This window comes from Bos indicus x Bos taurus, chromosome 2 (assembly GCF_003369695.1).
Source record: "Bos indicus x Bos taurus breed Angus x Brahman F1 hybrid chromosome 2, Bos_hybrid_MaternalHap_v2.0, whole genome shotgun sequence".
NCBI classification, from domain to species: domain Eukaryota; kingdom Metazoa; phylum Chordata; class Mammalia; order Artiodactyla; family Bovidae; genus Bos; species Bos indicus x Bos taurus.
In genome coordinates this window covers 85,643,054-85,658,965 of record NC_040077.1, presented here as the reverse complement: position 1 = coordinate 85,658,965, position 15,912 = coordinate 85,643,054, and the positions used below count along the sequence as shown (strand labels likewise).

Below are 15,912 nucleotides of genomic sequence, written 5' to 3'. Positions count from 1 at the left end.
GGAGGAATGCTTTAAAGGCTTTTCCAAACTTTGACAAAAAAGCAAGCGTTCAGGAGGCCAGAAACATGGCCACTAACATCCTCTAGGAACAGAATTGTTTAAAAGGTCCAGGGAGCATTGTCTAGTGAGAAGCTGGGGAATGGCAGGGGACCCTATGCACAAAAACACAGATTTGGTAGTATTCTTGATAGGTAATTTAAGGACCATCCAAGGACATTTTCAGCTAGTGGTGATTTTTGTGTTACACTCATAGCCCTAGATTAGATGTGACTGTCTGTCATGGCTTTCAAATCGTATTATAGTTATTTCTTGATGCAAATAACTCCCCTACTGCACTTTGAGCAAGGGTGGACCCGAGCCATATTCATCTTTGTCTGCCAATTGATAACTGTTGAATAAACTTTGGGGGAATAGATCTTCTAGCCATCTGCATCTGAGTGCAATCCAATGATTTAAGTATGGTTCTAATTCCAGTTCTCCTGTGTTTATAGCCACCACTGGTCCAAGCAATCTTCAGCGGTGATCCAGAGGAGATACGGATGCTCATCCACAAAACAGAAGATGTGAATGCTCTGGTAGGAGATGCTCTGGCTTTGCCTGCCCAGACCCTCTTCACCTTTTCTGTGCCATGGACCTTTTTGATGTCTGGTGAAAGCCCTGGCCCACTTCTCAGAATTCTGTTTTGAAATGCTCTAAATAAAATATATAAGATTCAAATGGAAATCAATTATTTTGAACTATATTGAATCAAAATTTTCATATAATAATATATGTGTTTATCAGCACATATAAATGGCAAGATACAGTAGGAGATCTAATAATGGCCATAATTTAAAAATAATGATGAGCCTGATCAATATTTTGTGTTACCTGCCACCACTCTAACGTGGCGTGAATGTGCCTATGATTTCTGCCAACACTAAGGTTTGCTGCCTGCATTCATAATGTGAAGAAATGTGAACTTGCAGTTAGAAGCTAGTGAAAATAGAGTTAGAAACTTTGTTCTAGAGAACCCATGGCTTACAAGCAGGAGCTGACAAACTATGGTTTGTCACCTGGTTTTGTACAAGCTAGTGGCTAAGAATAGTTTTTATTTTTTAAATGGCTGAAAAAAGAATGAAAAAAAAAGAGTATTTTGTGACTTAGGAAAATTGTATGAAATTCACATTTTGATATTTACACATTAAGTTTGTTTGGAACATGGGAAGGACAGCTTTCCTACTGCAGGAGCAGAGTTGAGTACCTGTGACAGAGACAGTATGTGGCCTGCCCAAAATATTTACTCTCTGGCCCTTTGGAGGGAAAATTTGCTGCCCTCTGCACTAGAGGGTCCATGAACCTGGGATGAGTGGATGAACTTGGCGTCCTGTGTGTACCCTGAAATCGTACATAATATGTGCGTGCATTTTTGGACGTTTTGTTTAATGAAAGGGTCAAGGCATTTCATCAAACTCTTAAAAGGGTTCATGATCCCCTAAAGATTAAGAACCACTGAATCTGGAAGTTCTTGACATAAACCTGCAATGAGGAAAAGTGAAAAGAGTTAGTCAATAATTTATCCTTTTAATAGTTTCCTAGACCTAGATTGAACAAGCAATTATGTATAGTACATGCTACTAATTCTCTTAATGTAATGCAATTACCTACATGCTCCAGTCTGTCAGGGAGAGGAGTTCTCTTTGAAGTCCCAAGTGTTCAGGAGAAACAACAGACTCAGACACATCTACGGTGCAAGAAGAGCTTTGCCACCGGGAAATGCATTCTGTCTGAGGTTGCATCTCTGTCCGCTCAGCCACATGTTTTATTCAGAAGGCGAGTCATCACTGCCACCCATTGCTCTGTGGCAATGTAGGTTGCTGTGGCTTTTTGAAAAAGCTCTTGGCAGTTTCTCCCCAGCTGGCACTGACAGCAGCAGAGCAGTGTGCTGTGACATTTTTGCCAGGTAAGCACAGATGAGGTCAGGGCCAGACTACTTGAGAAGGCAACTGGGCATTTGTCTAGGGCCGATGGGGCCCTATACTTCTGAGAGGAGGCAAGGCAAGCAAGTTGATCATCTATGTTCTGACATCACCAGAATTCATCTAGCCTGTTCTGTGTTGTGGGCCACACCCAGGCCAGCCCAAGGCAAGGTTACTATCTTCCCTGATAATCATCAACAAGCAGGACTTTTGTGAGTCCTGTGTACCAAGAAGGAGTGTACTGTCCTCTGAAAGCCTTTAATTTCTCCTTAGGAAAGTGACAAACAGCTGCTAGCTGGTAAACATTAGAGGAGGTTAACTGCTGTAACACACAGATGGCTCAAACATAAGATATGTTTAGTTCTCTTATGAGCAGATTAGAGGGGTGGCTCTTTTCTGCATAGAGTCCCAGGTATCAGCATGTAGCTTCTAAGGTCATTCAAGGGGTGTGTCAACAGCCCAACAAGAAGTGAAAAAAAGAATGTGGCAGCAAAGCCTGGGAGGATTTTATGGGACAGCTCGGCAGTGGCATAATCACGTCTACTCACATCCCACTGCCCGGAACTCATCCCATGCCACGGCTAACTACAGAAGAGGTTGGGAAGTTAGTGTAACTGTGTCCCCAAAGTGTCAGAGAACAGTGACTTTGGTGGACAAGTTGCTGTCTTGGCTACACCAATTTCTGGTTTTAGAGAATTTTAGGTAATTCAAATGATACCCCTTAGTTGTCTGTGTAGTGTGTTGTTAATTTGACAGTTAATTACTGAGTTTGGATCCTGTGTAAGGTCCTGGGGATACAGCAGTTAAAAAGATAGCTCTTTCCCTCGTGAGCTTACAACGTGGCAGAGAAGGCAACAAGTGAGAAATCATACCATATTGTATTTCTGAAATGGAAAATCTGGGACACTATTTAGGGGCCTATGTTAATCATGAGGGGCTAATGAAGTGAGGTATGAACTGAGGCTGCTGTGGAAAGTGTGTTGTAGTTGCTGTTAGATGTGTGGCAGCTGTTGGATGTGACAGCAGAGAAGGGTGGGATAAAGAGAGAGGAATGAATGAATGAATGAGTGGTTAAATGAGTGAATAAACAAGCCTAAGAGGAGCCTGAGTTCTTAGGTTGATCGTGTGGCTCTTCTGGGTCCACAGACTTTCCTCCGCTCATACCTCTTAGAGCCTCCCTCTTCACATCCCCCTTTCCCTTCCTCAGGGGAGTATAAAGATCATTTGCTCCTCTACTCTGTTATCAGGCATGTTGCAGACACTGAGCTGTCCTCTTCAATGGTTTTCCTTGGGCGGCATTCCTTCGGAATCAGTCACAGTGACTGCTGGAGGTGGATTAGACAGTTTAGGGGAAGTGATCGTTAACAAAGGGCATAGGGAGATGGAAGATAAATCTGGATTTGAAATCTAAACCCAAAGATTCATTTTAGGATAGAAGAGCGGCTTCTCCCAGACATGTCATTGTCAAGGAGGGGAAGTAAATCAGGGAAGCACCTCTTGCTAGCGAGAAGACAGTTTTTGTCTTCTCTTCTCATCCTTTGCTTTTCTCTCTTTATCCCTATTTAGTCACTTAATTTTTCTTTTCTGCTCTAGGCTCTGACTTTTTTGCTTTCTTTTATCTTCATCTTTCTGTATCTTTTGATGGGTTGCCTGTTCTTTGGTATAAATACACTTTGATTGACTGATCCTGATAGAAGAGTCTCATTCAGCTTTGCCTCTTTGTGTTTTTCCAGACTTTATTTCCCAGTAGCAGTATGCATCAACCAAACGGCATTACTCAACCTGGTATTTTTTCTTTTCTCACTTCTCCAGTGTTCTGATCCCACCTGTCCTTTCAGGCCTGCTATTGATCCTTCCTCTGTTGCTGCTAAGTCGCTTCAGTCGTGTCTGACTCTGTGCAACCCCATAGACAGCAGCCCACCAGGCTCACCTGTCCCTGGGATTCTCCAGGCAAGAATACTGGAGTGGGTTGCCATTTCCTTCTCCAGTGCATGAAAGAGAAAAGTGAAAGTGAAGTCGCTCAGTCGTGTCCGACTCTAGCGACCCCATGGACTGCAGCCTACCAGGCTCCTCCGTCCATGGGATTTTCCAGGCAAAAGTACTGGAGTGGGGTGCCATTGCTTTCTCCGCCTTCCTCTGTTAAGTTGGCCTAATTTTCAACTTCCTTTCTGCTGCCTTCTCTTCCACCTCCCAAATCCCTTAGCTCTTTGTACCTCACTGATCACTTTACTTGAGTTATTTATGTCTGTGTTTTACTTTTGAGAAACTGTGTTTGATGACATGACTGCTATGTCACTTATTCTCATTTGCTCAGTGGCCCAGTTCAGTCCTTGCAACACATGTTGAGTGAATGACTAAACCTGCTTTATTACTTATGTTGAGCCAATTTGTGGTTGCCTATTTTAATTTTTAAAAATTTATTTATTTTTTACTTTTGGCTGTGCTGGGTCTTCATTGCTGCAGGGGCTACTCACTGGTTTTGGTGTGCACGTTTCTCATTGCAGTAGCTTCTCTTGTTGCATAGCACGGGCTCCAGGGCACAGGCTCAACAGTTACAGCTCACAGGCTTGGTTGTTTCGTGGCATGTGGTATCTTCTTGAATCATGGGTCAAACCCATGTCTCTTGCATTGGAAGGCTAATTCTTTACCACTGAGCCACCAGGGAAGCCTACCTATTTTTCAACAAGGACAGTGGTGGCCAGATAGTTCTGGCTTAGTTAGTGGCCCTCCATTCTCAGTTGTAAGATTAAAAGTTCTCTTCCTAAGATTGAAAATTCATAGATGGATTTGAGGAGCCACAGAACAATCGGGAAGGGTCATCTGAGTCTCTCTGTGGTTTCCCTGGTTGCTGGCATGCCAGAGCCTGGAAATGTGGGAAGACAGTTATATGTTCTGAGAGATCCATTAAAGTTGACCCATATGTGGCTGATAATAGAAAGATTTAGAAGCTTTTATCCAACTGGTTAAATTGAAGTAGAGTAGCTGAAGTCTAAATGAATGTAGAGATTCTGAAAACCAAAACTTGAACTCAATAAAGACATTTTTGGGATAATGCTATGACAACATGGCATCAGCAGACCATTTACTGCATACCACACTGAAACAACGACAGAGACAAACTGGGGCTTGTCAATGGCAAGTGGTAAAGACAGGGAGGGAACCATGCCCAGTGAGGAATGGTGATGTTTTAGCCTTGGGAAAGATGAGAGAAATATCTGAAATAGTTCAAGCACTGTCAAATTAAACTGGAGCTCTTCTTATATGTCACATCATTGTAAGCTGCAGAAAATAAGATTTCAGGCCAAAATAAAAGAAAGAACTTCATAGAGCTGTCTAAAGATGTAATGAGTTGACTTAACAAATAATAAACTCTTTGAAAGACCATTAGACTAGAGATTCTAGAGGTGACCAGTAGTAGTAACATACATGGCCTCACTTTCCTGTTTTGTGTCCTTGGCCAGTATTGCTAATGGTTCATGACCTTTTTCCCCCACTCAGCCTTACAGACTCGCATTTCTTCTTGGGACAGCACTGTGAAATTTAAATTGGCCTGTAAATTAAAATCTTCTTTCCATGCCTGGACTAGGTGATGTTTACAGTCTCTTAAAACTGTGAAAGACTACAATTCTAAGATTTGTAAGTCCCACATGATAGCAAACCCATGGAGTTTATTTCTTTTTAAAACTAGCAGTAACAGATATGAATACACACACATACAAAATCTTTGTCATACTAAATAAAATTTGCAATAGTTCCTTAGTATCAACTAATTGCCAGTGCATATTCAATTTTATTTTGTTATAATAGTTTTAAAAATGCCTTTTTACGGTTGGGTTGTCCCTGGGTTGATTATTTTAATGCATCTACTTTATACAAATAATAAATGAGTTTGCCAAGCAATTAATGTTTATCATTTGCCATAATAGGATCTGGCCCAGGTATTGGGTTGGCCAAAAAGTTCATTTAGGTTTTTCTGTAAGATCTTACAAAACCCTGAACAAACGTTTTGGCCAAACCAATATATTGGTGCATTTTGCTTACTGTCTTCACTTCCAGGGTAGGAAGGGATGATGAGTGCATCTATTAGAATACATCTTGACATAAAAGCTAGCATTATGTTTGCAAAGTACTTATAGTGAAAAAAGTGGAGGAAGCATTAAAGCTGTGAATCTTGACTATGGGCATTAATTCAGGGGATGGTGACCTGCCAATCTCAAGATCTAAGTGAGAAAAAAAGAAACTGTATTATTTTTATCTGATGAGAGGGTTTTTTCCGATAAATGAGACAAATTGTCAATAGTAAATTTGTAACTTGTTCTCATGTGTGTTACCATACCTACAAAAAAAAAAAAATACCATACATAGTACAAAAACATTTTTTCTTATGATTAGAACTTTCAAGATAGACTTTCTTAGCAACTTTCAAATGTGCAGTACAGTATTTTTAACTAAGGTTACTATGCTGTACATTACATCCCCATGACTTATTTACTTTATAACTGGACATGTGCACTGTTTCTTTTAAAAATAGAATAATTTTTTGAATCCATCCAGAAGGATGTAATCTGACTCTACCTAAAGAATTTTGAGTGATAAATTTAACAGCCTTTTTAAACTTCTCTCAGCTTCTTTCTATCATGTCATGAAAACATGACAAATACAAACTATATAACACAGCTTTTAAGCTTCTAGACTTTGGTGTATTTTCCTTCACCTTCATATATCTTGATTTTTTTCTCTTTTTTAAATAAGGAATTTTATATGGAGATAAAGACCTGAGTTATTTTGTTAGCTTTACAGACCCTCTAAATTAGACCTAAATCAGGAACCGCTGGGAGTAAGGAGGCTACAGGCAACCGCTGGGAGTCAGGAGGCATACTGTCACTGGGGGTGATGACCCGCTCAGCTCTCGCTGAATGTTTCTGCACAAGAATACAGGCTCGGTGTGGCCCAGACTTAAGTTTCTAAGAGAAAGTACAGGAAATCTCTAAATTGTTCAATGCTTATTCCAAAAAAATGATCCAACATCTTTTAGGCCAAAGAAAACACATCTGTGGGCCAAATCCAGCTTGCAGGCCACCGTTTTGCTAACCGTGGATCAGCAAATATTTAGAAGTTAAGGTTTCTCTGGCCACCTGATCTGGAAATCCAAAGCAGAGTCCTGAAGCAGACGACCCAGGGTTCTGGGGAGAGCAGTGACCTGTGTTCTGCAAGTGTGGACAGCACTTCTGGCTCCCTGGCCAGTGGATAGACTGCAGGCCCCTTCACAGCTCTGGGACGGGTGTTTTTGTCCTGAGGGTAGGTGCTCACCTCTCAGCATCCGCCTGGCAGTACTGTCACATTCTCCGCTCCTTGTTGGACCACTGCCCAGGATGTGGGGCTGTGGTTTGGAAGCCATGACCTATGTCCTGTAGAGAATGATTCATGAACTCCAGAGGGCTCTGAGCAGGCTGCAGTGATGTGCCTTCCCAGCCCTTTACGATGTGTGAAGGCAGGTCTGGTTAGCATCATTCTTAATTGTCCTCTGGGGGACGCTCAGTGCGTCCTTCTCCTGCTGCCCTCATTCTTTCCCAGCATCTGGGTCGTTTGTAATGATTCGGCTCTTCACATCAGGTGGCCAAAGGATTGGAGCTTCAACTTCAGCATCAGTCCTTCCAATGAATATTCAGGGTTGATTTCCTTTAGGATTGACTGATTTGATCTCCTTGCAGTCCAAGAGACTCTCAAGAGTCTTCTCCAGCACCGCAATTCAAAAGCATCAATTCTTCAGCACTCAGCCTTGTTTATGGTCCAACTCTAACATCTGTACATGACTACTGGAAAAACCATAGCTTTGACTATATGAACTCTGTCGGCAAAGTAATGTCTCTGCTTTTTAATATGCTGTCTAGGTTTGTCATAGCTTTCCTTCCAAGGAGCAAGCATCTTTTAATTACATGGCTGCAGTCACTGTCCAAGGTGATTTTGGAGCCCAAGAAAATAAAATCTCCCAACTGCTTCCACTTTTACCCCATCTATTTTCCATGAAGTGATTGAATTGGATGCCATCATCTTAGTTTTCTTAATGTTGAGGTTTAAGCCAGCTTTTTCACTCTCCTCTTTCATCAAGAGGCTCTTTAGTTCCTCTTCGCTTTCTGCCATAAGGGTGGTGTCATCTGCATGTCTCAGGTTATTCATTTTTCTCCCAGCAGTCTTGATTCCAGCTTGTGCTTCATCCAGCCCAGCGTTTCACATGATGTACTCTGCATAGAAGTTAAATAAGCAGGGTGACAATATACAGCCTTGATGTACTTCTTTCCTGATTTGGAACCAGTCCGTTGCTCCATGTTTGGTTCTAACTGTTGCTTCCTGACCTGCATACAGGTTTCTCAGGAGGCAGGTAAGACAGGTAGATGTTTTTCTGGAATTCCCTTACTTTCTGTATGATCCAACAAATGTTGGCAATTTGATCTCTGGTTCCTCTGCCTTTTCTAAAACCAGCTTGTACATCTGGAAGTTTTCAGTTCATGTACTGTTGAAGCCTAGCTTGGAGGATTTTGAGCATATCCTTACTAGCATGTGAAATGAACACAGTTATGCAGTAGTTTGTACATCGTTTGGCACTGTCTTGCTTTGGGATTGGAATGAGAACTGACGATTTCCAGCCGTGTGGCCAATGCTGAGTTTTCCTGGCATACTGAGTGCAGTACTTTAATAGCATCATCTTTTAGGATATGAACTAGATCAGCTGGAATTCCATTGCCTCCACTAGCTTTGTTCGTAGTGATTCTTCCTAAGAGCCACTTGACTTTGCACTCTAAGATGTCTGTCTCTAGATGAGTGATCACACCATCATGGTTATCTGGGTTATTAAGATCTTTTTTGTGTAGTACTTCTAGATGGCAATACCATATAATTTCATGTCTTTTTAGTTATATTTAGGAACATTTCATATCATAAGATACAGAAAAATAATTTTTGTAGTTTCAGTTAGAATAAACAGTGAAAGTTTCAAGGTACTTTTGGGCTTCTTTATTTTCTAATTTCTTTTATAATGAGAATGTAGTTATAATCATAAAATTTTAAAGCTTTGTTGAAAAGAGATAACTCATTTAAAATGAATTGAGCAGAGAGAACCATATATTCAGATTATTCTTAAAAGATATGCTCAAATTAAAAGGGTATAACATATATTTTAGATGAATTCACTGTGCCAGCCCTTATTTTTACCAAGGGTATATTCCTTTTGGTTTCAAATGTTAACTGACTATATAATTATTATAGCCAGAGGACTTTCCAATTGTAGTTTTATAGACATAATATTATATAACTGATTTTAAAAGAAGAAATGCAAAGAGCTTAAATGTATATTATGTAATTAGGACAGAAGCCTGGGAGATAGATGGGATTTTTCCCCAGGAGGTGCATAGGTGGTTGTAATCAAGTCAGTTGCCAACTTCCTGCTTGAACGGTTGTTCACGGCAGTCAGTCTAGGGCAGTTGTGGATTTGTTGCTGTTACTTTCTGAAGTCATCCTGAGTGCAGTACAGTATACCTTCTCCTTTAGCCCGCTTCCTAAACTCCTTCTGGGCTTTCCTACCTCCCATATGCACCTGATCAGAATTTTTGATATAACACTTTCACAACAAACTGTTTTGTATGTTTCTGCTTGATATACTTTATTTATTGGTGAAGTGAAAATCACTCAGTCATGTCGGACTCTTTGTGATCCCATGCACCGTATCCTGCCAGGCTCCTCTATTCATGGAATTCTCCAGGCAAGAATACTGGAGTAGGTAGCCGTTCCCTTCTCCAGGGGATCTTCCCAACCCAGAGATCAAACCCAGGTCACTTGCATTGCAGGCGGATTCTTTACCATCTGAGCCAGCAGAGAAGCCCCTTATTTATTGGTACATAATCCATATCAAGGGGCTTCCCCAGTGGCTCAGTGGTAAAGAATCTGCCTGCAACGCAGGAGACACCAGTTTGATCCCTGGTTTGGGAAGATCCCCTGAAGAAGGAAATGGCCATCCACTCCAGTACTATTGCCTGGAAAATCCCATGGACAGAGGAGCCTGGGACTTCCCTGGTGGCTCAGACGGTAAACCATCTGTCTAGAATGCAGGAGACCCAGGTTCGATCCCTGGGTTGGGAAGATCCCCTGCAAAAGGAAATGGCAATCCACTCCAGTACTATTGCCTGGAAAATCCCATGGACAGAGGAGCCTGGGACTTCCCTGGTGGCTCAGATGGTAAACTGTCTGTCTAGAATGCAGGAGACCCAGGTTCGATCCCTGGGTCGGGAAGATCCTCTGCAAAAGGAAATGGCAGTCCACTCCAGTACTATTGCCTGGAAAATCCCATGGACAGAGGAGCCTGGTAGGCTACAGTCCATGAGGTCGCAAGGAGTCAGACATGACTGAGCGACTTAACTTTCACTTTGGGAAGATCCCCCTGGAGAAGGAAATGGCAACCCACTCCAGTATTCTTGCTTGGGAAATCCCATGGACAGAGGAGCCTGGTGGGGCTACAGTCCATGGGATTGCAAAGAGTTGGATATGACTGATCAACTAAGCAGAACAATGATGAATCCCTATCAGCCACACTAAAATGCAACTATGGTTAGGGAAAAGAGTACTGGGTTCAGGTTTGAGGCAGAAGTCTTGGGTTCTGTGTGTTGTTGAGCCAGTTAATCCACTCTGGGCTCAGTTCCTTATCTATTAAGTGAGTTTGATAACAAACTTCTTATCAGATTTTGGTTGGTATGTTATTCGATTTGGCTGCATTAGAAAACCGATAAAAGGAAAATGGTAACTTGTAGTAAATAAAAGTAAATTTAAAAAAGTAAAATAAAAGTTTTACATTTAGTAAAACTAAAATGTAGTGATTTTGAATAAAATAGAAGTTTGTTTATTTCCAATGTACAAGTTCAGAGGTAGGCTACCCAAGACTAGCGTAGTACAGGCATAGCTCAGAGATATTGTGGGTTTGGTTTCCTACCATTACAATAATGAGAGTATCACAGTAAAGCAAGTCACATGAAATTTTTGATTCTCAGTACATATAAAACGTATGTTTACATTGCACTGTGGTCTGTAAAGTATGCAATAGCATTATGTCTAAAAAGCAATGTACATACCTTAATAATGTACTGTGATAGTTGCTCAGTCGTGTCCAACTCTTTATAATGCCGTGGACTATAGCCCACCAGGCTCCTCTGTCCATGGAATTCTCCAGGAAAGAATACTGGAGTGCGTAGCCATTCCCTTCTCCAGGGGATCTTCCAGACCCAGGGATTGAACCCTGGTCTCCTGTATTGCAGGCAAATTCTTTACTGGTCTGAGCCACCAGTAATACCTTAATGTCTGAGCCACCCAGCATACCTTAATACTTTATTGCTAAAAAACAGGTAACCATCTTCTGAGCCTTCAGTGAGTCATAATCATTTTGCAATAGTAACATCAAAGGTCACTGATCACAGATCACCATTACACGTAGAAAAATAATGGCAAACTTCAGAATATTGTGAGAATTGCCAAAATGTGACACAGAGACATGAAGCGGGCAAATGCAGTTGGAAAAAAGGTACTGGTAGACTTGCTCAACTCAAAGTTGCCACAAACCTTCAATTTGTAAAAAACAAAGCAAAAAAAAAGTCAAACCTCAGTATCTGCAAAATGCAGTAAAGCAAAGTGCAATAAAATGAGGTATGCCTGTGCTCAGTGATGGTAAGATCCAGCCTTTGTCTCTTTTTGTGCTGCCATCCTTGGTAGGTGGCTTCTATCTCATTGTCCAGAATGTCTGCTTGAGATCCAGCCATCACATCCCAATTCAGATAGCTTTAGAAAGGTGGAAGAAGGGAATCCCACCCCCCAACCCCAAGGACACTTCCACTAAGGACACGATGGCTTATGTATTGTCTTAGAACCTCATTAGATGGTTGGCTAAAAATAATTGTTTATTATGAGAGAGATGTCGGGGCTAACCATGACCTTTGAAAGAATTCTGTGACCTGGGAAATGCTCTGAGTACAAAAAAGTACATCATTTATAAAATCTTACTGTAAGGCAACCTCATATACATTCATCCATTCACCAAATATTGATTAAATACCTGCTAGAGGTGTAGCATTAGAGCTGACATCCCATGTACTTCCTCACATTTTCTTATTCAGTTCACATTATCTCCAAAAAAAGAGTTTGAGGTATCCATGCAGCTGTGATTCCACCCTTGCTCCCTGATTTTCTGTGCACGTGGGAACATAACATCACTAAGATACCTTCCCTTTCCTTGGGAGAGGGGAGGGAGCAAGGTGACATTGGAGCATGTTGTAAATGGTAGATCTCTGTGGCTCACAAATACATACACTGTGTTTTCCTCGCCAGATCTCAGAGGTCCTGTCTTTTGTCATCAGTGCTTCATGTTGATTTATATCTTGTGTCCTTTCCCTCTATTTAAAACATATATGCTGTATTGTCTCTTTATCATCTGCCCTCTCCTTTTCAAATAAGGGTGTTTGAGCAGGCATATGTTTTATTTGGGAGGTAAAGATAGATGGGTGGATGGATAGCTAGATCAGTTAGTGGATGGGTAGGTGTATGGAATAGCAGGCAAGCATGCATAACCTAATGGCCAGGCAGCATGTCCAGTGCTGGGGTTATTACTGTTTCTTAGGGGGCCCCAATGTATGCGGGATCCCTAAGGAAATAGGATCTGCAGTCACAGGCTCAACATACTTCATTTGGACGGTATCTGGAGATGTCTGACATCCTTCCTCCTAATCTTTGAAGAAGTAATGGTGGTGGGCTTTCTTCTTTTTTTTAATCTTCTTGTTTTATTATGAAAATATTTGAACATTCAGAAAACAACCATGAGCCCACTACTGTAATGGAAGAAATATTAACATTTTACCTGATTTACTTAGAGAAACAAAATGGAATTTTACAGCTGAAGAGCTTTCCCCATATAAACACATGCTCCTCGCGTCATTTGAGTCTTTGCATTAGCACCACCTTACCTGAGAAGACACCATCCCCAAACTTCCTCTGTAAAACGGCCTCCCTCCACCAGCCTCTAACCTCTCTTGCTAGCGCTTTCACTGCCTCATGTGTTCAGTGCATTTATTTGTCTTCTGTCTGTTTCCCTCCACTAGCATGTCTGGTCCGTTGGAGCTGGGACATGGCTTTGTTCCCACTGAATCACCCTCATCTGGCATCAGCTAGGATCAGATGAACAGAGCTGACGTTTCTTTAGGCTTCCTGACCCATCACCCCTCCTCCCCCATCTCTCTCCCCAGGGACTACTGTCCTGAAGTTTAAATGTTTGTGTTTATATACTCTGATTTTATTTATACCTTTAAATTTATGTGTGTGTGTTACATAGATGCCAAAACAATAGATGGTGTTGTGTATCTTTAAATACCTTAACTAAGCAAGCTGTTTATAGCCTCTGTAACTTGCTTTTTCTTGTTCAACATTATGTGCTCAAGATTTATCTATGTGGCTATATGCCACAAAAATTTATTTCATAGATTTCATATTTCTACAATATTCCTTCTAGGATTTCATCACAGTGGGTCCATTCTTGGCCAAGAGCCTTGTAATAATGGCTGTTTTATTAAAGAGGAGAAGTCCCTTTTGTCAGGGACTCTCTGAATCTGATCTGTGGTAACAACTGCATCAGTCGTAGTAATGGGTAAAAAGTAAGATGGTAAATTTTGTTGTGTGTTTTACCACACTGTTAAAAATTAAAAACGTATCAAATTATACATTTGAAAAAAAGGGGGACCAGTAAGATTTGTACCTTTGTAAAGGTAAAATTATTGTTAATGGTATTTTTAGAATCTTAATTTTACTCGCTATTGAATACATTTAATTATAAAAGTATCTTTTTCAAGAAATTGTGATTTTTATCTTTGTATATTCTAGAATACAAATATTGGAATAATCATTCAGCCTTAAAAAAGAAGGAAATTCTGTCATTTGCAACGACATGGATGAACCTGAAGGACATTGAATGCAATAAACTAGAAAGACAGATACCACATGGAATCACTTACATGTAGAATCTGTTTTAAAAAGTAAATATGTGAGGTGATAGATGTGTTAACTTGATGAAGGAATCTTTTCATAATGTATATGTATATCAGTCATCACATTGCATACTTCAAATATCTAAGTTTTTGTTCATCATATTTCAATAAAGCAAATAGAATTCCCTCAGAGATAAACCACATATTTCAATATATAGTTCCCCCATATTAGAGAAGCTCTAGTGGTTTTTCTCTTAAGGAGAGAAAACTTGAGAACAAATATGTTGAGTTTCCCTAAAGTGTAATATTCAGAATTCTTGGCTTTTGACAATATTCTATAATAAATGTCAGGGAAGTCTGTTTTTGCAACGTATGACAACTTGACTTCATGCATCGGTACATATTAACTTCAATGCCTGGGATTTCTTTAGGACACATGCAAATATCCTCTTCCAAGTCTCCTATTAAAAGCAGACTTGTTAGAGGACAAAGCTTTATTTATAAAGCATTTTGCAGATATAATTGTAGGTATAATTGTAACAGTTAAGGAAGATTTATCACCCACAATTTTGAATAATGATTCATTTTGTGCTCGTGGTCAGTCACTAAGTCATATCTGACTCTGTGACTCCATGGACTGTAGCTCATCAGGATCCTCTGTCTGTGGGATTTTCCAGGCAAGAATACTGGAGTGGGTTGCCATTTCCTCCTCCAGGGGATCTTCCCGACCCAGGGATTGAACCCGCATCTCCTGCGTTTCCTGCATTGGCAAGGGGATTCTTTACCATGAGTGCCACCAATGGAATCAATGACTCAGTAGTCTTTGGCTAAATGTGAAAATGTTCTAGAAAGATCACATGTTTGACCCTCTTTTTCATTTTGCTAATAAAAATCCATCCAGGCTACCCACTGAGTATCTTGTTTCTGGAGAAACGGTCAGATTTAATGTTTGTCAATTTATCAATTTCAAAATAGGTCCTGTTACTTCATTTCCTAGATTCAATTGGTATGTTTCCTTGAACCTTACTAAACTTGAATATTTTAAAATACTATTTAGGACTTCCCTAGTGGCACAGTGGAAAAGAATCTGTCTGCCAAGAACCTGTCTGTGCAGGGAACACAGATTTTTGATTCCTGGTCCGAGAAGATTCCACATGCTGCAGAGCATCTAAGCCCGTACACCACAATTATTGAGTGTGTGCTCTAGAGCCCAGAACAACAACTACTGAGCCCTTGTGCCACAGCTACTGAACCCCACGCACCTAGAGCCCATGCTCCACAAGAGAAGCAACTTCTATGGGAAGCCCGCACACCGCAACCAAGAGTAGTCCCCACTCGCCACAGGTAGAAAAAGTCCTCGCAAAGCAATGAAGACTCAGTGCAGCCAAAAATAAATAAATTAAAAAATAAAAACCATTTAAAACACATTTGGGGGCCTTCCCTGGTGGCTCATTGGCATAGAACCTGTCTGCCAATGCAGGAGACACGGGTTCGATCCCTGATCCGAGAAGATCCTGCCTGCCATAGAGCAGCTAAGCCTGTGTGCCACATCTGTCGAGCCCACATGCTGCAACTCCTGATGCCTGAGCACCCTAGAGCCTGTGCTTTGAAACAAGAGAAGTTTCTGCATTGAGAAGCCTGTCACCACAACTAGAAAGGAGCCCCCGGTCGCCACAACTAGAGAAAAGCCCACACAGCAACGAAGACCCAGCACAGCCCAAAATGAAGAAATTGAAAACATTTTTTTCAAAAAATTGGCGTTAATTAACTACCTAACCTGGAGAAGGAAATGGCAACCCACTCCAGTGTTCTTGCCTGGAGAATCCCACGGACGGAGAAGCCTGGTAGGCTGCAGTCCATGGGGTCGCACAGAGTTGGACACGACTGAAGCGACTTAGCAGCAGCAGCAACCACCTAACCATGGCTATCTCACTTCAGTTCAATTA

The 15,912-nt window shown here is 41.1% G+C and overlaps 1 protein-coding gene across 9 annotated transcripts in view; it reads left to right on the top strand.

Moving 5' to 3' along the window:
* The window catches only part of ANKRD44 (ankyrin repeat domain 44), a 312,052-nt gene that overhangs the window by 125,309 nt on the left and 170,831 nt on the right, over nt 1-15,912 (top strand). For all 9 annotated transcript variants that reach the window (XM_027563508.1, XM_027563498.1, XM_027563489.1 and 6 more), the window contains exon 2: nt 492-575. In XM_027563508.1, the coding sequence (XP_027419309.1) occupies nt 492-575 (84 nt within the window). The remainder of the gene's footprint in view (nt 1-491; nt 576-15,912) is intronic.